Source organism: Crinia signifera, chromosome 6, assembly GCF_055691185.1.
Source record: "Crinia signifera chromosome 6, ASM5569118v1, whole genome shotgun sequence".
NCBI lineage: Eukaryota > Metazoa > Chordata > Amphibia > Anura > Myobatrachidae > Crinia > Crinia signifera.
The window spans coordinates 127,870,168-127,892,435 of record NC_139222.1 but is presented as its reverse complement, the minus strand read 5'-3'; the positions used below and the strand labels follow the sequence as shown (position 1 = coordinate 127,892,435).

Genomic DNA, 22,268 nt, shown 5'->3' with positions numbered 1-22,268 from the left:
GGCTGCTGCAACGACCAGTGGCGCCGCTGATGGCTGCCTAGGCGTTGTGCAGCTCGGCGGGTATATGTTCCCTGTGTGATGTTGTACTGTCCCTGCTTATATTGTTACCTACCGGCTGCCGCAACGACCAGTGGCGCCGCTGATGGCTGCCTAGGCGCTGTGCAGCTCGGCGGGTACATGTTCCCTGTGTGGTATTGTACTGTCCCTGCTTATATTGCTACCTACCGGCTGCTGCAACGACCAGTGGCGCCGCTGATGGCTGCCTAGGCGCTGTGCAGCTCGGCGGGCATGTGTTTACTGCATATAATGTCTCAATTTAATGTATGTAATGTCCCCCCCCCCCCCCTCCCCTCCCTGGTTGATCCTGCACTGTAAAATCCACAAAAAATTCCTAGTGTGCGCAAGCACACATGGCCAATAAAGTTGATTCTGATTCTGATTCTGATTCTGATTCTGATTAGTGCAGTACGGATTTCTCAAATCCCATCAAGGTACAATATGCACTATGTGATTTTGACAATATAGTCAAAGTCGCACCGTATGTCCACAGCTTTACCAATGAAACCTTATGGTTAACCTTCTTTTTTCTGTCGGCCCACACACACTGTAATGCTAAAAGGGACGGGACGGCCATTCCTCACTAATGTGAATGGAATTCCAATGTCCAAGCTGTGCGGACAGGAAGGGGCAGTGCAGGCTACAGGTTCCTGTGGAGTCAGCACAGGATATCAGTAGCAGGTTTACCACCTTCCTTTCTGCTATCCTCTCTCCTGTCTATCCAGCCTCCTCCCTATGTCAGGGGACATACTTACTACAAACATCCCACACTGTGTGCCTGCTCACAGGATTCCCATGTAATCCCAACACTATTGTATTAGGTTTATCACATTCTTGCCTACCCTGTTTATATTGTTTACTACAGCATTATCCTAACAGCAAGTGCACACAGTGTACATGAAGCAGAGAATGCATTTTAAACCTGGGAAATTACACAGCTATATTTGCTAGTACACAGTATTTACAACATTGTATGCAGTTGTGCACTGCATTCAATATTTACAGCTAAAAGGAAGTTTTAGCTCATTGTAAAAAAATACATAATTCCACGTGACTTGCCGTCATGGACATCACTAGCAACCAGTGGGGCAGATGTATGAAGCAGTGATAAGGAAGGAGAAGTGAGCCAGTGGAGAAGTTGCCCATGGCAACCAGTCAGCTGCTCTCTATAATTTTATAGTATGCAAATTATAGATGTTACCTCAGTGCTGATTGGTTGCCATGGGTGGCTTCTCTAGAGGCTCCCTTTAGCACTGCTTCATATATCTGCCCCAGTATGAGAAAACAATTGTCACTAAAGGTGCGTACACACAGGGGCGATATCAGCACATATCGCTGGGAATATGGCCGCTGAGCGACCATCTTGGCAGTAATTTCTTTGTGCTGTAGGCGATAAATCGCCGGGTGCGCGTTCCCGTGTGCAGCCCCTGATGAACAGGAGACACTCAGCAATATATCTCCCCCGTGTGTACACAGCTTAACAGGCAGTGAAACAGAGTCCCAAACAATTTCTTTATTTCACATATGTCCATCATTTATTTTGCTTAGTTCATTTGCCATCAGACTAAAGCCCCATACACCATACCCTCCAACATGGCCCATTCCATTGGGTAAAAAATGCTCTGTTTCTGAACTTCCCTGCCAGAGGCAGTTGCAGAGGTGGGGCTGCAGCACAGTCCAATATTCAAATAGGGGAGCCACACCTAGTGCCACTCCAAACGTCACTGTCCTGGACTCACTGGCAGTTGATGTGACCCCCCTCTTTGAATTTTGGACTGTGCTGGAGTCCCACCTATGTAACTGCCACTGGCAGGGAGGTCCAGGAACAGAGCATTTTGTACCTAATGGAGTGGGTCATGTTGGAGGGTATGCATACACACTAGATGATATATTGTTAATGATATGACCGATAACGATATCGTTCATATTGTCTAGTGCAGCGGTTCTCAAACTGTGGGTCCCGACTCCATGCTGCTGACCATCAGGCTGATGACTTTTCTAATTTCAGTCAGTGATTCAAGGAGTCTGAAAAATCTGTTGAATTGTCTGTTATATTAGACTCCTCCCTTCTTTTTGCGCCTCCACAATGCTGCCATGTATGTGCTGTCTGCTGCCTACACATGTGATGTGATGACCTTTTGCAGTATCTTGCTTGGGTCCTGTCATTATTTTATTGTCTGATGGGGTCCCCGAGCAAAATACTTTGAGGACCCCTGGTCTAGTGTGTACTCTCAATATGGTTAACGATGTGTGCTTAAATGCTCATGCAGCTCAATGTCGACTATATCGCCAACAATGTATAGAGGGAGACCCGATGACATCACTGAACAATATTGTTAGTAATAGCGTTCAGTGTCTATGCATTATATCATTTGCCAAGGAATTGTTCACGATATCACTCACAGAGCAATATCATCTAGTATGTATGGGACCTATCCAATTGCAGGCTCAAATTTAGCGCCAATAATAGGATATACTCCTTTGACAATTACATTTTTTTTAAAAACCTCCTTCTACGCCTCTTGGGAGCCTTCCACCCTGTCAGAAATCTAGAAGCATTTTCAGACTGTGGCGCAATACAGGTCCAAATGGTATTTGCATTGTAGAAAGCACATTTTGTCTTTATATAGGAGATTAATAATGGTGTAAAGATGGACATACAGGGGGAAATTTACAATGTTAATTGCTTATTCCAGTCATTTCTTCATATCTCTGTTTATTACACCTTTTACCAGAGGCATTATGATTGTACTAGGTGGGGGTGGTTGGAAGATCGTCTTATGTAAAATGATCCACTAGCAAATATGAACAGACTTCAGTGCCAAACATTAAAAAATATACGTGGAAAATGAATTCTATAGGATAATGGGCTACACAGCTGAGGGAAATCAGATTTACATTTTGCCATCTTCACCTCTGGGCACCAGCACATGGCATTTTGCAATATTACATTCCAATGTTTTGGAAATATATTTAGAACCTATTGGTAATATATACAAAAAGATAGTGGTGCTTAATTGTTGCTTGTTCGCAGGATATTTGAAATGTCAAGTGTTGGATGCATGAAAAATGTAGCTGGGTATAGGTTGTGTATACCCAATATATACATTTTCTACAGAAACCATTCACATAAATACATAGCACACACAGGTGGTAGGTATCATTTGGGAGGGTTACTTTGGTACTTGTTTAGTTTCACAGCGGCAGCGGCCGTGCGTCTGAGTCCCCTTGCGGGGCTCGCTTCGCTCGCCCTCGCCACGCTATCTAAAATTAACTCTATGCCAACGTGGATAGTAGGGGTATGAACTATCTTCATTGACATAGAGTTCATTTACCTTATTTTTGATAGTTTAGTGAGCGCAGCATCCGGAAGTTCATGGCGGCCATACTGACGCCGTGAAACTAAACCAGTACCGTTATTTTTTGGTCTTGTTAGGAGAGAGGTAGGAAGACATGGTCTTTCTCCATTTCACTTGTCAATGGCTATAAATATCTCATACATTCTAGAATTGTTTTACTGTACATCCTCATTTGCTGTATATCCCAATTACAACTTCTAGGAGACTATTTTGTAAACATTTACTGGAAACCAGTCATATGATAGCACGAACTAGAGAACAGCCACAGGGATACATCAACTAAAAAGAGAACAGTGCAGTCCCCAATGATAAAGGACTCAGTCAGCTCCATACATCTCCCTTTTGGCAGCCCCACTTGGGTTCTATGCCATTCAGGAATGACACTGCCACTGCCAACACAGCGTAAACAGTTCAGTTTAGACTTTTTTGCCTCAAATGCAAACAGAGAGGTCAGTGGCAATACGATTGGGCAAGCAGAGTCCAATAATCGCTTTATAAAAGGATCACATTTTACGGGTCGGGAAATACATATCGGGAATTAGACAGAGCTGTGACCTGCTTCTCCACACTGCACTCCATGTACTGGGTAAAGAGCACAAGCGGCATGCAAAAAGGGGAGTTACCCATGTCTGTCTGCCCCTCCCCTTTAGAATGCAAGTGATCATGAGCAGGGCCTTCTTCTATCATGTGCCATATTATTTCTTTACTTACTTTGACGGCATCTTATCACCCACCTCTACCCTGAAACTTATTTCAGAATCGTCTGCTGATGCCCCTACAATTATATACCCTGTATTGTTTTGGTTATTTATGTAGCGTAACTGGGTGCTGCAGACCCCTTGCAGTGCTATATAAATAAAGGATGATAATAATAATAATAATAATAATGTAGCACAACTTGACAAAGATCTTCGCAGTTCAGAAGAGCCATTTGCTGCCCACACCAACACAGAAACCATGCAGCAGTCAGCACCTGTTTTACAAATGATCACAGCACTGTCTGAGCCTAGCAGTTTCACACCAGGACAGTAGCTTCGGTAGAGTAAATGTGGGTATTGCCATGGATCCCCCTAATTTCTTGTGATTGGGGTGAGGATTGGTGTTGGATAAATATTACATTTTAGGTGGATATTCCTCTGGAAAAGCTCTATAGAAGATTTTGTGTGGAACCCTCCATACATAGCTACATTACCAGCATGAGAGGCATTGTGGTATGGTTGTGTCTAGATCCACTTCTGTTTTGTGGGTACGATGTGACATCAAGTGAGGACGGAAGTAGTTAGATGCCCTCACAGCGTTTTTTTTTTTTTATTTGTATTTTACGTAGGTGTAGGCTATTTTTTGCAGCTAGATTGAACCCTCGCGGGCTCACCACACTTCGGGCACAGAGGCTAGTTTCACTCGCCACAGATTTATACCCCCCCTCCAGGGATATGTGGACCCAGTGCATGATGGGTAAACTCATAAAACAGAAGTGGTTCTAGCCACAACCATTGTGGTATATGTGGACTGAGGATTCTATGTGGTGAAGTGGGGCCACTGCAGTGTGTAAAACACTTATGGTGCTAGGAGTATTTACACATTATACTTTTTATTGGTTGGGGAATTGACAAGTTAGTTATCCTGGGACCCCCACAAACCTAAATCCGGCCCTGTGGATTGTCTATTCTACACATAGGCACAGTAATAACAACCGACTGTGTAAAGCATTGCATATGTAAGTGCTGTCTACAACAGTTTACATTACGGCACTGCTCTCCTTGTGCTCTATAAATGGGACGGAAACTGTCAAAGTGTTTCCCAGATGTTAACACAATACAGCCTTATCCCACTGTTTTCCTTCTTATGGATACAACAAGAATACAATTATACACATCAAAGAATAGGCAAGATAAGCTGTGCATTTGATAAAGGTAATTAAGCCTGACATGACTTATACATTTGCTTAGGTCACCTTTGAGAAAACAAATAAAATAAACAAGAGCAAAAGGCACAGATTGCAGGGCAGTTTTACATCGTCTGTGTATGTTGTACAGTATATGGACCTAATTCCTATATGCTTTATTGCTGGATTGGTAGTTCTGCTGGAGTATGACAGATGTCATGTCTCTTGCATGCTGAGGTTCTAACAGATGTTTAGGTCATTTTCGGTACGTGCATTTATTAATTAATGGGACCTGCTAAACTAATCACTACAATTACAATTTATCTCTGTAGTGCAAGTGGCTAATCTATCACAGGACAAATCTGCCACATTCAAACAATTATTTATGATGAAAGCCTCTCTCATTGAAGTAGATTATAAAAAATGTATTATATTATACAACGTGAAAACAAACAGGAAACATTTGCCACTAACACCACCACTCCAAACTCTTTTCAATAGGGAGTCTTCAAAATGCAGCCGTGATGAGCAGACACTTTGCCGGATCACTACTGAAGAAGGTTCTTATTCATTGTATGAACTATTCTATTACAAAATAGGTTACCACCTTTTCCACAGGAAAATGGAGCTAATGCGCATTACGCAGTGGCGCACGCAGGAGGGTTTCTGAGTACCCAGAAACCCCCCCCCCAGGAGTCTAAGGGCCATAGGCTGAAAGCCTGTTAATTGCTCTTCCCAGTCAGATATTTCAGGTTCTTTCTGACATGGAGTTATTCTGAGAGTATATTCCAAAAGCTGGGACTCTCCCCCTTTGATGGACACTAATAGCTTGTCTCTGCTTCCCAGAACCAGAGATATCAACCTTCCAGCAGCTGGTTACTGCTCCAGCTCCACACACCTGGTGTGTAGTTTTATATACTCGTTGGCAGATTGCTCTGCCTCCTGAACTCTGAGTTCCCAATACCGTTTGGTAGGTGGGATTCTCTAGTTTTTAATTCCACTAAAATCTAAGAAATATATTTCCGGGAACTGGAGATATCTGCAGTCAAGCAAGCTGTCCTCCCACCAGAAAATTATGAATAATAAGCCCACTCCACTATACACCCCTCCTCTGCATATTAAACATCCTCTACCACCCTGGAAGTTATGTATCAGGGCCCCTTCATTCAGCCAAATGCCCCTTCTCCCACCATCTGTGCAGTAAAGGGGTAATTAGTGGAAATTACTGATCCAGGCCCTACATGCTGAGCGGTTGATATAATACCCCCTACCACCCACGGGACATCAAAGCTTCCGCTCATAGCACCCCCCACCCCTACCGCTGGAGGATCGGTAGGGGCCCCAATACATTGATATGCCCAGGGGTCTACACTGCTGTTGACGCCTATGTATGTATGTATGTATGTATGTATGTATGTATGTATGTATGTATTATTATTTATATACATTTGGTCTATCTATAATACTTTAACTGACCCGGCATATACTGGGTCACCTAAGTGTCCATCTCCGTGCTTTGCTCCGCCTCTCTGGAAACCTTCTTCTGAAAATCCTGTGTTTGCCTCTGTTACGGATTACATTTTCTTAAAGGTGGGTACACACTTGAACAGTAAGGAATCGTTCCGACACCAGAATGAAAACCCCACCCCCCAGTCAGCTGGGATTGTTGGTACACACTGTCACAATGTTTATGTAGGACAGAATGATCAGTGTTCTATCCATTAGCATACGTTAGGATGCTAGCGATATCGTCAGGTTTGATTTGCAGCAGGTCATTACATGTGACTGCTGTGGTGAACAATTTGCTAGTAAAAATGAAGAACTGTAGGCAATATATCGAATTGCCTGACCAGACGGCATATCTCTCAGTGTGTACCCAGCTTATAAATTGCTGTACTTATTCTGAATGTTGAATTTTTATTACTCACCTGTACAGCTGTTACCAATTATGCTCTGCAAGCCTCTGGCTGCAGTACTACAACTTGTCACCTAAAGGTGCGTACACGCTAGATCATAAAAGATACACACGATAATGATATTGTGCTTCATTTTCATTTTCACACAAAAGCCAAAAACTCCCTGCAAAATTTGTAGTAGTTTGGACTGGGTGTGGATTATTAAGTCGACAGGCAAAATGACGACAGTAAAATTGTTCATATGCATTACGTCGACCTGGTGAAAAGGTTGACACAAGGAAAGGGACTGCAGGAAAAGGGTCAACATGAGTTCATGTTTTTTAGTCTGTGTCGGCAGATGTCAACATTGACACTGTATAAATGTAGAGTGTGCGCTCACCATGCTTTGAGAATGGTGCTTCACTTTGACCTTTTCACCATGTTGACCTTTTTCACATGTGAACCTTTTGCCTGTCGACCTGACCGCATACAGCTTGGAGTCAGGAATTTTAGGACTGTGATCGTGTCCACTTGGATACTTAAGCTGTGTACACATGGTACACTTATCGATGGCAATATGGTCGTTGAGCGACCATATTGCCAGCGATTGGAGTGTGCACCAGTGATAAATCGCCGGGTGCGCGCTCCCATTTTCAGCCCCTGAATGGTCGCAGGTCGGAGGAGCATGCTCCTCCGACCAGCCACTTCCCCTGCCTCTTCTCCCGGCAGTGTGACTTTTTCATCTGCGACCATCTCTGGTCGCTGATGAAACCGGGACACTGAGCAATATATTGCCAGCGATCATATTGCCCCGTGTGCACGCACCTTTAGTTTACTCTGATATTATAGTAAAATATTTTTAATTTCTATGGAGATATACAGCTGAACTCAATATTAAGATATAGACTTTTTGTTGTACAGTGTAGGCACAGATTGCTAGCAAACGTCAGGTGAGTGTCAGTCTGCAGCCATCTGGGGCAGCAATGGAGACCGCTTTACAAAATAGGGGCGTGCCAAGGCCAGGAATGTGGTCCTGGCAGCAGTAATGTCCAAGGACACAGCTGCTCTGTGAACTGTGTTCTTCTTTGAATCGGGCCCTAAATCCTTTAGATCAGCATTTCCCATATCCAGTCCTCAAAACACCCCAGCGGTGCAGGTTTTCTATATTTCCTTGATGAAGCATAGGTGTATTCATTGCTGACATTTTAAAAATATCACCTTCTGCATAGGTGTCGGAATGTGGGGCAAAGTGGTGGCTCACCTCCCCCAATATATTTGAGAGCGCCAGCGTACTGGGTCGCGGGGCACAGTGCGGTCACATATGGCCTACCACAGACAGTGTCAGGAGGATGATGCCCAGCTACAGGACCCTCCTCTGCCCTGCACCCAGCTCCAGACCCTATCATTTGTGGCTGTTTTCTATGCACTGTCTCATCCTCTGGGACCAGCTCTGTGTGTAGTGGCGTAAATGGGATGTGTTTGATGTCTGATCCAATGCGCAGACCTGTGCTCATCGGATTGGAGATCTTATGTGCAGCCATAAGTAACACAGGCGGCGGGCAAAAAAAAAACACAAAAAAAAACACATACAAATTAATAGGCAGCCACTGATTGACTGAGAAAGCTCTCTCAGCCAATCAGTGGCTGCCCATTCATTTGTATGGGCTTTCTTTTTTAATTCTTCTGCAGCCCAGCTCCCTCTGCCCGGCTGATGTGATAAATTGCATGCGATTTATCACATGAAAAAAAATGGCACATCTAGTGCCTAATCCCTCCTGGAAGCTGCAAGGGAAATCAGGTCCGACTTGGCCTTTAGACAAATTGGCCAAATGTTTGGGGACGTTAAATGTGACTGAGAGTCTAATTAATACATCTGTGGCCAAGTATTGGATGTACTTAAAACTTTGAACTTTAGGGTACCTTCAGCATTTAAATTTGTCAACCTCTGCTTTAAGCCAATTGCAAAACTTCTAGGATATATGGAGTCAGAACAATACACAATAACAGACGCCAAGGAGTAGGGGATTCAATTTCTGGAACAACAGCAATGTGCCTAAGAAACAGGAGAAATAAGCATTTCACAGCCAGTAACATCACTCATTTTCATTCACTTCGAACAGAGGTGAGCAGGAAAATTTGCACTCTTGGCTACCATAATATACAGCAAAGTGCGCATCTCAACATCGCAGAGACACCTTGTGCTGAACCAAGTTCTCCTCTTATACCACTTTCACATCGCAGACACGTTTTAAAAACCGGTATTTTAAAACGGTAATTAAAACGGGTCAGAGCCTTAATAGTGACCCAGATTACCGTTTTAAATACCGGTTAAGTGTCATTCACATAGCAGTTGAAACGTTTCATCCAGAACACGTTTCAAGGCAGAGTGTGACGATTGCCTGTCATTATGTGTCTGCAGAGAAAGCTGTGCATGTGCTGGGCTGGGGATGGGACACCTTCCCCTTACAATGCCCTGTACTAGGAGAGAGTTGCCCTTCAGCACATACTCGGAACAGACACAGTATTGATGGTGGTGCCCCCTTCCTACACACAAACAGGCACCTCGCGCCCCCCCCCTCGCGCCCCCCCCCCCCCCGGAGAATGTACTAGGCGGACGGGGATGGCAGTTCGCGGTACAGCTGAGACAGTTTTCTGCCTGCCTTGCCGCTCCTGGCCACAGTGATCAGATAGGCTGTCTGATCACTGTGGCCAGGAACAGCGCGGCTGGTGGAAAACTGAGCTGTCAGCACGGAGGCGGTAAGCAGTAAGCAGGGAGACGGGGGAGAGGAGAAGAGTGGAGGAGAGAGATCTCCAAGCCCCAGCGCTCACCTCCGCTGGCTATTATCCCCCGACAAGCTACCGTGTGTGTCACACGTATCAGCGTCCAGCCTACCCCGCTCGATCCCCGGTGCCTGCTGACATATAGGAGGGGAGGGGGCGCCACAAATTTTTTGGACAGGGGCCGCAAGTTACACCACTGCTGTGCCCCCCTGACCACAGGACAGCACATGGCTACACCAGTATGTTGGACTGACCCCTGATGTACCTCTACTAGTGCAGGCTTGACTGTAGGAAAATGCTTTTGTTTGTAGTTGTAGCCTATCAGTGCTTGTGTTGTTTGCCTGAAATACCGTTTCAGACAAACTGTACACATTCACATTGCAGAAAAAACGGCAAGGAACCGTGTAGGACTCTGCTTTTTACACGGTTCGAAATGCCAGTTAACTTTAAACGGTAAATCGGCTGTGGTGCATTCACAGTGCAGGCTTAAACGTTTTAAAAAGGGAAAAAAACGGCAATATACCGTTTTAAAAGTGCGATGTGAAAGGGGTATAAGTTAGTAAAAACATGTTTGAGCAACATGGCTGTTTACAAATAGATAACGTTCCTCCCCTGCATGTACGAATGCATAAACATGTAAACATCTTGTGCCGGCTGCCATATTTGAATCCCACAAAAATATTATATATCTTAAGGTGCCCATACACTGCCTGCGACGTCTCGCAGCAGTGTACGGACACCCGATGGACTGCAAGCCGCCGGGACCTTCCGGCGGCAGGGACACATGCGATCCGTTGTGATGGGTCGCATGCGTCCCTGCTTACCGCCCGTCCCAGAACGGGTGGTCGGACGGCCAGCCGGTCCGACCACCTAGTCGGGTCCGATGCTCACGGGACCGCGCATCGGACCCGAGTACATGTCAGGGAGAGGCGATTTGGTCCGATTTAATGGGCCGATTGGTCGCAATTGGCCGAAATCGGACCAAATCGCCTTGATGTATGCCAAGCTTTACACTGCTATCCTATTTGTGAAATGTACATTTCTTGGTATTCATAAATTGTATCTATTTATTTACATTTACTTATATAGCGCCAGCACATTGTGTTGAACTTATAGATTGGAATAATTTAACAGACAAAGGGGGGGGTATTCAATCCCCGCCGCAGTCTTGCCCGACAGCATTGTAGAGGCAGATTGACAGAACGGGACTGACTTTAAAAGCTGTCGGGCCCGTTTTGTCGATCACGATGGTCATGAAGTATCGCGATCACGGCCAAATCTCGTACAATCCACGGCCGTTTACGTGGACACACCCCCTTTTCACAGATCGCGAAGCGGGACATTGAATCCCGCCTTGCGATATGCTGTCGAGCAAAATTAAAAGGGGCCAGGGACACGGCTGTTGGGGCAGATCGACAGTCGTGACCCGGGATTGAATACCCACCAAAGAGAGAACGGGATACCGCTTGCAAACTTTCAATCTATAGGAAAAGCCTTTAGATACATGAGGATATGTGCAAAATCAGAGCCAATGTATGACCACTAAAGACATATTTATAGGTTAATATACAGGTCTCCATTTTGTTTTTACTAAACAAGCAAGTTCAGCTCTAGGTAACGGTATAAGGGTGGGATGTTTTAACATCCGCAGCCCTCTATTGCCGGCCACCGCATTATTAATAATGGCATATGCTGTAACATATGCCGTTATTAACGCAAGGGACAGCTCTTGCGATAAGAGCTCTCCCTTGCGATGCGGTGCCGGCACTGGACTTCCGGGTCTGAAGCCCGTGAGTCCGTCTGCGCTTGCGCAGAGTGACGCGCCGGCCGCAGGGCACGCTGGGAGGGATCCATGATGGATCCCTCAAACAGCGCTGCGGTAAGAAGCCCATAGGCTTCTGCAAGGAATCGCCAGCTTTTGCTGGCGATTCCTTCTGCAGCGCTGCCACTGCGGAGGAACAATACAGCATACAGAAATGCGGTAAAAACCCAGATAACGGGTTTTTTACCTCATTTCTGTGTTAGAGAATCGCCCCCCTTATTCACACAATGTTACAGAACTGTTACATACTGTACTAAACCTACACAAACAACCTCACAGCTCTACTACTGCCAAAGGAGCTGCATTCACCTTCAAGTACACCATATGCTCAGATTTACAAACTGTCTCCCATAAGCCCCTTAACCTGTAATGAAAACATGTCTGCTGACTCTTCTAGCACCAGGGGAATTATCCGTATTCTCTAACCACTCAAAAGAGCCAACTTAGCCTAAAGGTGCCCATACACGTTACAATTATTGTATACAATATTGTATACAATATCGCATCTCATCAGATATCGGTTTTGCGATGAGATCAGATGAGATGAGATCTAGTACAAAAAGTATGTGCTGCACATACTTTTTGTACTAGATCTAATCTCATCTGATCTCATCGCAAAACCAATATCCGATGAGATGCGATATTGTATACAATATTGTATACAATAATTGTAACGTGTATGGGCACCTAACACCGCACTTCTATACATACTACTGTGCAATGAGACATAATCCAACATTACAAAGTTTAATGGAAGATTAGAATAACCACAAAAGTGAACGGTATTCAACAGTCACCATATGTAAGTTTATTTTACTGTTGTAATTTTGTGTTTTTACTTAGCGTGAATCAGGGTTTTCCAGTCTTTAGGGAGCCCTAAAGATAGCCATACACTTGTCTGATTTTGCCTGAGGTCATTCCATTTTGACGCTTTGGGACAATAAAATCAGATAAAAACTGGCATATCGGATGTGTTTAAACTCTGATCCGATGCGTGGTCCCGTGCACAAGCGGATCAGAGCCCATAGACCGCTAGTTTTGGAGCCTTGGGTGGGATTGCATGCAATAGAGAGGTATATGTGTCAGGGGACTTGTGGTTATGGGGTAGGATTAGGATGATGGAGGGGTACAGTTAGACACTAATGGGAAGGGTTAGGGTTGGACTGAAATTAGGGAGGGTTAGGGGTGCAGGGGGTGAGGGCTTTGTCGCAAGCCATATACACACACAGTGCAATACTGTATGTACTTGTTTTCTACTAATATAGACTATATAATCCGCTCCTTAACAGGAAAGGCAGGATTACAAGTGAACACACAGACCATCCCAAATCCAATCATTCTAGCACCCGCTATCTTTGAAAACCCTAGCAGTTCCTCTTCCCTGCCTGGGGTGTCACTATCTGCTGTGGTGTTTCTATCACAGGTCAGGTTTGCATATCAGTGCTGATATACAGACCACACTGTGCTAGAAGCACTACAGCAGGCAGGGTTGTCGCTACATGTACACTATGTAGTTTAGACATTTTCAAATCTGGCAATCCAAGGATCACTTTTGCTAGCTGAATTCCTAAAATCCTGGATTTATCTGCACATACAAGTCATGTTTTCACATACATAAGAATTGTAACACCTCCATCCCCCTTACAGAAACTTCAAGAGTTTACACCCAATAAACAATTACTTTCAGTGAGTGCATGTCATTTCTGAAACACAGGTCTCATTTTTTTTTTTTTTAAAGCACATCAAATACATTAGTTTACTCGTTTACCTCTCTTGAACAGAGTTGAGCTGTAAACCATTAATTAAAGTTTTAAGAGTGTTCAGACAAACACCAAACAAGGTAAATGAAGTCTTACCAAATAAAAAATAAAACACTGTTACCAGAGAGTGATAATTACAAGTAAACATCTTGAATAGGGTCTTTCTAAAATCATTACCCATGAAATCTTCCAATTGTAAAATAAATACCCATGAAATTAACTGGTGCATGGTTGTAAATGATAACAAATGTGGGTACACGAACTGCATGGGATTTCAAAGATGGCGGGTGCTAGAATGAACACATTTATCTATAGGACGGGGGTGCTGGTTTCTATGGAGGTTCTTATACACCGATTGAAGCTCGCAAAGCCGTGATGGACCTAGGATTTTGATCTAAACCTGGGTTGCCCATTATACGCGACCCGGGTTTAACCCTTCTTATAACCCGTCTTGGTCGATCCAGGTTATTCAGTTTGGTGCTTTCACACCATAACTCTAGCCGGAAACAACCTGGTTTATTGCTGCGGTCTGAAAGTAGTAATCTAGTTATGATGGTGCTATGTTCACAATAATACTTATCTTAATTATTATTATTATTTTAAATCACTGACCTCGATTAAATGTTTTCCCTCCAATTGGTTATCTTCTTTCCTCTCTATTGGGACTTAAGATGCTTAAAAAGTTCCTCTTTATAGTCATCTTTAGCATGTATTCTTTTAGTGTTCATATATTTGGAAATATGAATATCGAAGTTTTGCCAAAGTAAGGAAACATTAACGATTGCATTATGGGGTATATTTATCAACGCATGGAGCGATATAAAGCACAAACCAATCCGCTCCCATCATCTTTCCAACAATCTGTACATGAGAGTAAAGCTGGCTGCACACACTGGGCGATATTTACTTAACAATATAGAGGATATAATAACAATATTGTGTACATATCATTCAATGTGTACAGTCAATATCGTTAAAAATGTGCGCAGCCATGGGTCATAAAACGACCTTCGCTATCATCTGTACATGCAGGTCAATCATCAGCAAAATGCATGTACGTGGAGTGTGTGGAGGGGGGGTGACGTCACTGACCGAAATCAGTCAGGATATTGTTCTCCCGTGTCACCGACAATATAGTTAACAAAATCTGCGTCCACAGAAATAGCTCCATTGTGTACCCATCATTAAAGCAGATTGGTTAATGTTTTATCTCACTTCACGTTTTTGTAGTTTACAACCACATGGTAGTGCGTTTCCTCATGAGAGAGTCATCACAGGTGTGAAAAGTGCTAATTTAATAGGATATTGGCTTTAGTCTGTGACACACAGGCAAAGTGGTATAGGGCTGTAGTCTGGCACACAACCACCATGTTAGAGGGCTGTAACATGTGACAGACAGGCAGAATGTTACAGGGCTGAAAGAATGTCAACAAAAGTTACTGTTTAGAATTCCAAATGTCAGAATAAAACAGGCACACAAAGAAAGTATCCGAGTGAATAATTGATGAGTATGTAAGTAGAGTGGATATAAATCAGAGAACTAATGAAGAGTGCTATTTCATAAAGGCATAACTTGAAATGGTATTTTTTTATTTTCTATACATAGTTTAGATCAGTATAGAAAATCAGTACAGTTCATACATAGAACATGTTTGCAATGCATTTTGTGTTGTATGCCATTGAACATACAGTATAAGGTTCTTTAATCAGACAGTAAAGCGACTTATACGAAAGTGAAAAAAATGGCAAAGATATATATATATATATATATATATATATATATATATATATATATATATTATGGGACTACTTTTGCGCCAATACTCCTGGTTTAATGGGTATAGCCAAGGCAGATCAGGGCTGTGCCTTGCTTTTGTTGTATTATGTGATGTGCCCTTACTTTTGGGTTGCCCATTATACACGAACCGGGTTTAACCCTTCTTGGTCGATCCAGGTTATTCAGTTTGGTGCTTTCACACCACAACTCTAGCCGGAAACAACCTGGTTTATTGCTGCGGTCTGGGGCGAATTCAATTAGCCACCGGGTTTAGCCCACAGTTAATTTATAGAGGTAGGGAATTCAATTCTCAGGGTTTACCCTGCACACTGCATCCAGGGGTTGAGAGAAAAGTCACCCTCTGGGGTTTAAGGTGCAGAGAAACATCCATTCATTCTGCACTTTAGCCAGAATCAATGAGTATGCGTGTGTTAACTCCTGATTTGCCCGCATAATGCATTTGACTATGGAATCCCAGCTGCTTTGCAGAATGGTTTAGTCTTTTTTTCTTATTGCAAAAGACTTCTGCAGTGGTTTTTAAATAGGATGAGCTTTGTGCCTAAGGGCACATTAATCAAGGTTAGAAAATCTTCAGACACACAAAATTGACACATGTATAAATATAGTGTCCATTTCATGAATTATTTTAAACATAAATTAAAATTGAGCTGTGTATTGATAAAAAATATAATTCAATATAATAGGTGGATGACGATGTAGGATTGAGGAGTTACAAATGATGTTTTCAGTTTTTCTCGAATTGCATTTTCAGGTGGATCTTCAAACCTGCAAAACTAGATAACAACCCCAGGGCAGTTTCAATCAGCAGAAAGTGGGTGTACAGCTTGCAATGTGTTAACAATCCAGTAGGTGTTCGTAAAGGAGATATTCAGGGCAATACATTTTTGTTTAAGATACAATAAAAAATCTAAAGTGAAGGGGGAAGATTCAGTCAGCAACAAGATGCTGACAGAACCCTGCTTGCTAACATTGTTTCACATCCCTAGAGATACTAGCAAAAAAACAGTGTTCAGTGTTTTCTTATCATAATAACCAGAACAGTGTTCAGCCGCAAATGTAATCTGCACCAAAGAGTTTGTTAACTATTACTGTGAGGCTGGGCAGTCAAAAAATTATTCTTTAGATCAGCCCCAACAAACCAGAAGCCTTTGAAAATCAGGACACATTATTCAAGCAAGAAGAGGGAGGAGGTGCTACAAACACTTTGATATACAAGCATCTATACCTGTATCAGGGCAACAATGGTGAAAGAATTAGTAGATAGGGGACCAACTGTTGCTACGACAACAACAGAAAGCAATGGATGCATTCAGACCACAAAAATGTACTAAAATCATGAAGAATGACATGCCAAGGGAAGGCAGGCCTGACATATACATGTTCTAGCATGCAGATAAAAACAAGTTCTTCATATGTCAACGTTCCTTTCAGATACAGGGAAATGCAACTGGCCTACTCATAACCAGTTTATTTTGGTTTCACTCAGTTGCAGTGTTATTACAAAGCAGCATATACATTAATAAATACTATTTAGGCATGTTCCATTTAAACTACAGTTGTGGGCACAAATCATTGGTGTCTACTGTACGCTTCACAAGCACATAACTACAACTCTGTGAAACATACACTGCCGCAGTATATATATATATATATATATATATATATATATATATATATATATATATATATACACACATACATACACACATACATATACATACACACACACACACACACACAGCCTCCAATATACAGTATATATACCTGTTGGTTCAAAAAAGACCAAGATACTGTAAACATAGTGTCTGCTGGCTGAAACAAGACCTTTTATAAGTGCATAACTTGATTCATAAATAGCTGCAAACAGCGCAGTCTCTAGAATAATCTGAAAGTGACTTGATATGCATCTAATAAAACATGTATGCATACATCCAGCACAGCACACACATGCAGCATGGAGCACACACACGACAGATGCACTGATATGCAGATATTACATTATTGCAGATGTAGAGTAGTAAGTGAAGTAATGTACGGGAGTGAATGTCTATGGAGACATACAGTGTACATGCGATGACACTACAGTAAGACATGTACTAGGAGCACGGATCTAGCATTGCGCAGCCATAACATACTACTCCCAGCCACAACATTAATGTAAATCAGCCCCACTGTCTATACACACACACACACACACACACACCATATATTACACACACGGCAGCAAGTATCCGGAGCAAACACAGACCGGAGGCCCAGTCCGCCAACTGTATGAGGGGCTACAGCAGAAGCGCAGCGCGGCTCCTGTAACACCCCAACCCCACCCCACCCTGCGCCTACTGCCCGGGGACTCCGGGGACCGGGCGGCGCCTACCTGAGCGGCGGGGGAAGACGGGGATCCCACCAGGCAGAAAGCCACGCCATTCATTTGGTGGAGGGGCCGGGAATCCCTGGAAATGGCCGGACCCTTCCTCCTCTCTCTCCGGCTTGCACTGTGTGTTAAGTCTCTCTCCTCACACAGGATGACAGAGGACCTCCCTTCCCCCCCTCCCCTCCTGCTGGAGAGGCGGCTGCTGCTGCTGCTGCTGCTGTAGGCGAGGGGGAGATACAGGGCAGAGCCGGGAGGGGGGGTGAGCTGTCACTCCGAGGGGGGGCCGTGAGAGGAGGAGGAGGAGAACAGGGGAAGAGGAAGGAGAGATACAGAGATACAAGAAAGAATGAAAATTGATAAAGAGGATGGAATTAGAGCGGGATGGGGCCAAGAGTGGGGCGGAGGCAGGGTCCAAGTACCACGCATACATGCACACAGTGACCTGCATGTCTATGTACTGCTTCTGTATGTGTGCGTGTGTATAAAATATATATATATATATATATAAAGTGTTTGTGTGTGAAGTGTTAATAGTGTGTGTGTGTATATATATATATATATATATATATATATATATATATATATATATATATATATATATATATTATTGTGTATTTAACTATGACCAGTAATTATATTTTTGTATACCATAGTTTCTCTTCTAGAAAATAATAGCATATACATTGTTCAGAAAAATATTGAATAGAGCTGGAAAGTTGTCAAAACGAGAGAGAAAAACACAGTGCTTTTAAGGACATTTCCAGGGACAAATTTTTCAAACTTGTGATACTAGTAGAAATTCTGTACAGTTGGGGATATGTTTTTTTTTTCTGTGCCATGTATAGTTCTGTACCAATATGTGGTGAACTGCATGGTACCCGTTATGTTAGCAATCACGTGTGTGTGTGTGTGTGTGTGTATATATGTATATATATATATATATATATATATATATATATATATATATACTTATATCCATACATAAGTATGGAATTTCAGTGCCACACACAAGCACACGTCATGAGTTGAGGAATTTCTGCTTTCCTTGAGCCAAAAAAAGTCATTTGTAAAACAGGAAAAGGGCGTCACTATCCATATTAACTCTTCCTGGACCTCCATCTCCCTTCTCCGGACAGAAGGCTTCCTGTGTAGCACAAAATATGTGTGAACAGCAAGGTTCAAGGCTAAACTGTTTAGTAAAACAACATGGCAAGGCACCGGAATAAGCTATACCATAGGCGTAACCGCTTGTGTGTTGCTTGGGTTCTTTGTGGAATTGAAATTAATAAGGATGTCAATATGGTGTTGTGAATTTTGGGTATACTGCATCACGATGGGAAATAAATGAACATGTATTGATAGTAGGCTCTCACGGGCAGGGCCCTCTCTCCTCATGTGCCTTTCTTAGAATATATAAACCACTGCCACCCTGATAATTGCTTCAGTGTCCTGTCCCCTGATGCAACTATCCATATTTACCATGTACTTGTCCTAAACTGTCTTGTAATGTAATTTGTTATGTGTTTGCTCATAACTATGCTCTGTAAAGCGCTGCGGAATTTGTATGCGCTATATAAGAAACTGTTAATAAATAAATAATAGATAGTAGGGCTATATAACTGGTGGCCCAACATCTGGATACAGCATTCCAAAGCTTTTCAGTGGCCTGAGCTACACTTAGGACTGTTGTCTATAAATGCAGTCCCAATCCTGACTATTTAATCAATGACAGCATGCTCCTGGATGCTGCTGCTGAACCACATCGTGAACAATGTAATTCAGTGTGTATGCACTATATCTTGTGTCCAGGTGTTTTAAATGGAAAATTGTCTTGGATTATATCATGTAATGAGTATGCAAGCTCAATCATTTTCATTTAACGATCTTTGATCAAGCATGGATATTCTTAAGAGTTAGCGGGAAATTTACTATAAAACATTTAACATTACAAAAAATAAAAAGCACACTTACAAGCGACAAAGAAATAGTTCCTGGGAACCAGCTAAGTCAGTGGTTTACAAACTTGTTTGAACCATGGCATCCTAGAGTTTCAACTTTTTTCATGGCCAAAAGTTTATGAGAAACTCTGGGGAAAAAAACATTAAATTAAGTAAATTGTGCTTACTGTATATGTAAGCCTTAGGTTTGGTTGTACTTGTGTATTTTCTGGGCTCCTGATTTTTTCATTGCATGCCACTACTTAAGGCATGCAATGCGATTTTTCATTGTAAAGACCTGATTTTTAATTGTATAGTCAACCATGGGTGATTTCATACCCCCACTATCCAACTATGCATGGAGTTGACTATATATAGTGTGGCGAGCGCAGCGAGCCCCCGAAGCGTGGCGAGCGGACGCGGATTATGTATTCTGCGTCCCCTCGCGGGGCTCGCTGCGCTCGCCACGCTATATAAAATCAACTCCATGCGTAGTTGGATAGTGGGGGTATGAAATCACCCATGGGTGACTTTATAATTAAAAATCTGGTCTTTACAATGAAAAATTGCATTGCATGAATTGTATGCCACTATATTGCATGCGATGCAATGCAATGCGATGCAATACAATGAAAAAATCGGGCGCATAGATATTACACAAGTACCAGTTTGGTTATGTGATAAGTGACAGAATTTGCTTCTGTTTATGATGGGCAGCTACCAGCCTATTACATTAATCATAAATAATGTGGTCCTAGATCACCAACTGATGGCAACCTGTATGGAACCACTCAGAGGCATAACTCTGGGAGGCAATGGAGTAATCTACCGCCAGGCTCCTGCTCTCAAGGGGGCAGCTCTCCTGCCCTGCGAGTTTGAATCAGTTAATTGAAAGCTGTTGTTATCACTTTTGTAGCCGGCTCCCCTTCCTAACTTCATTTTTGCAAGTGTCACACCCTGTATTAGAACCCATGAACTTTCTTACTGGAGACAGACACCTTACTGATTAAGCTATTTAGGGGGAACCAGTATTAATCCTGGCTCCAGGCAACTGGGACGAACTTACGCTACTGCACTCAGCCCCTACTCACCCATTCACATGTATAAATGAAAAGTATATATATATATATATATATATATATACACACACACACACACACACAGACACACAGTATATCATAGTTTACACCTCCCACAGTCCTGCACCTCCATCTTTCGACATGCTTCCATACAATGAATGCATGTCAGCATGCTTATTGGTGGATGACAGCCATTCTCTGACTTGCTGACAACTGGGAGGCAGGTGGAGAATGCTGCCTGGTCGTACAAATTTTGTAACTGTATACCAATCAGAGTGGCCAGGCAGCATTTTCTACTCTCCCCCCCCCCCCCCCCTCAAGTACCTCCAGAGGAAACCGCCGAGGGGGCAACGCCCCCAGACTCTGTCGGACCTGCTTGATGGCCCCAGCCATCTTCCCAATGGGCCCAATAGTTAAGATGGCTCTGAGTATAAGGAGTGCAAAGGGAAACAGCTAGGAGTTGGAGAGAGATGTAGTTCATCTATAATGAAGTTAACAAATGTTACTGTCTTAAATACTACTATTTCATTATTATAAGATGGCATTAAGCAATATCCCTTGTAACAGAGTTCAGCTTTTGTAAAGGTGCCCATACACATTTCGATTTTAATGTGCTGTGCGTTTTGAACTTCAAGGTGCTGTGTGATTTTGGTACTTGTAGGGAATGTGATGTACAGTACTGTACTGATTTTTGGCGTTTTTATTTTTCAAAGTTCATAGTTATAGTTAATGGACATCGCATCGTATCGCGATGCAATGTAGCACAAAAAGTACTGCCTGCAGATAATTATTGTGCTATACAATATTGTACCCGCGGGGACGCGCATCGCATCACCGCAAGTACACGGGGCAATTCTAACTAATGCAATGCGTTTTGAACTTTAAAAGTTCAAAACGCATTTTAAAATTGCAACGTGTATGGGCACTTTGAGTTTAGTAGATGAAGAGCCACAACCTAACAGGCTGAATGTTAAAAAAAAAAAAAAGAAAGATTGTGGACAACTGTAAAACCGATAAGTAAGATTTTCTATATTGGTGTTGATACTATCAGGATATGTCTTTTTCAGGAATGAATGGTGAATTGTAGCTTGGAGCTCTGGGCGGAGTAGCTGGGGATTGGCGGCATGAATTAAGGTAAATATAGACTCATATCCTTTACCAGTCAGGCCGCCATCAAAACCCATCAGGGAGGAAATGTTTCTATGGCAACTGGAACCCACGGAATGGAATTTCCAGTCTACAGCCATCAGGTCATCCAGGGGAGAGGTCAGGAGATTTCAGTAGCTGAATGTAGCATGTGCATACAGGAATGTATTACATCTGTAGCATGGCAAAAAAAATTAATAGCACAATTTAGGAAGATAAAATAAAAGCAAATGAACAATTCAGTTTTGTACTAATGAATAGAGATAACTGTTAGTATACATTTTAACTATTGATCAATATAAATGTTATATTTGATGCTGTTCAATGTAATCAGTTGGTTACCAAATGTAAATAGAATAGCTAAACCCAAATGTAACT

At 42.8% G+C, this 22,268-nt stretch overlaps 1 protein-coding gene across 3 annotated transcripts in view; it reads right to left on the bottom strand.

Moving 5' to 3' along the window:
• The window catches only part of ARHGAP23 (Rho GTPase activating protein 23), a 77,909-nt gene extending 59,897 nt beyond the window's left edge, over positions 1–18,012 (bottom strand). For 2 of the 3 annotated variants that reach the window (XM_083147124.1, XM_083147125.1), the window contains exon 1: positions 17,732–18,012. In XM_083147124.1, the coding sequence (XP_083003250.1) occupies positions 17,732–17,785 (54 nt within the window). In that variant the 5' untranslated portion in view covers positions 17,786–18,012. The remainder of the gene's footprint in view (positions 1–17,731) is intronic. The other variant, XM_083147123.1, reaches the window with a different exon arrangement.
• Positions 18,013–22,268: the final 4,256 nt, after the last annotated feature.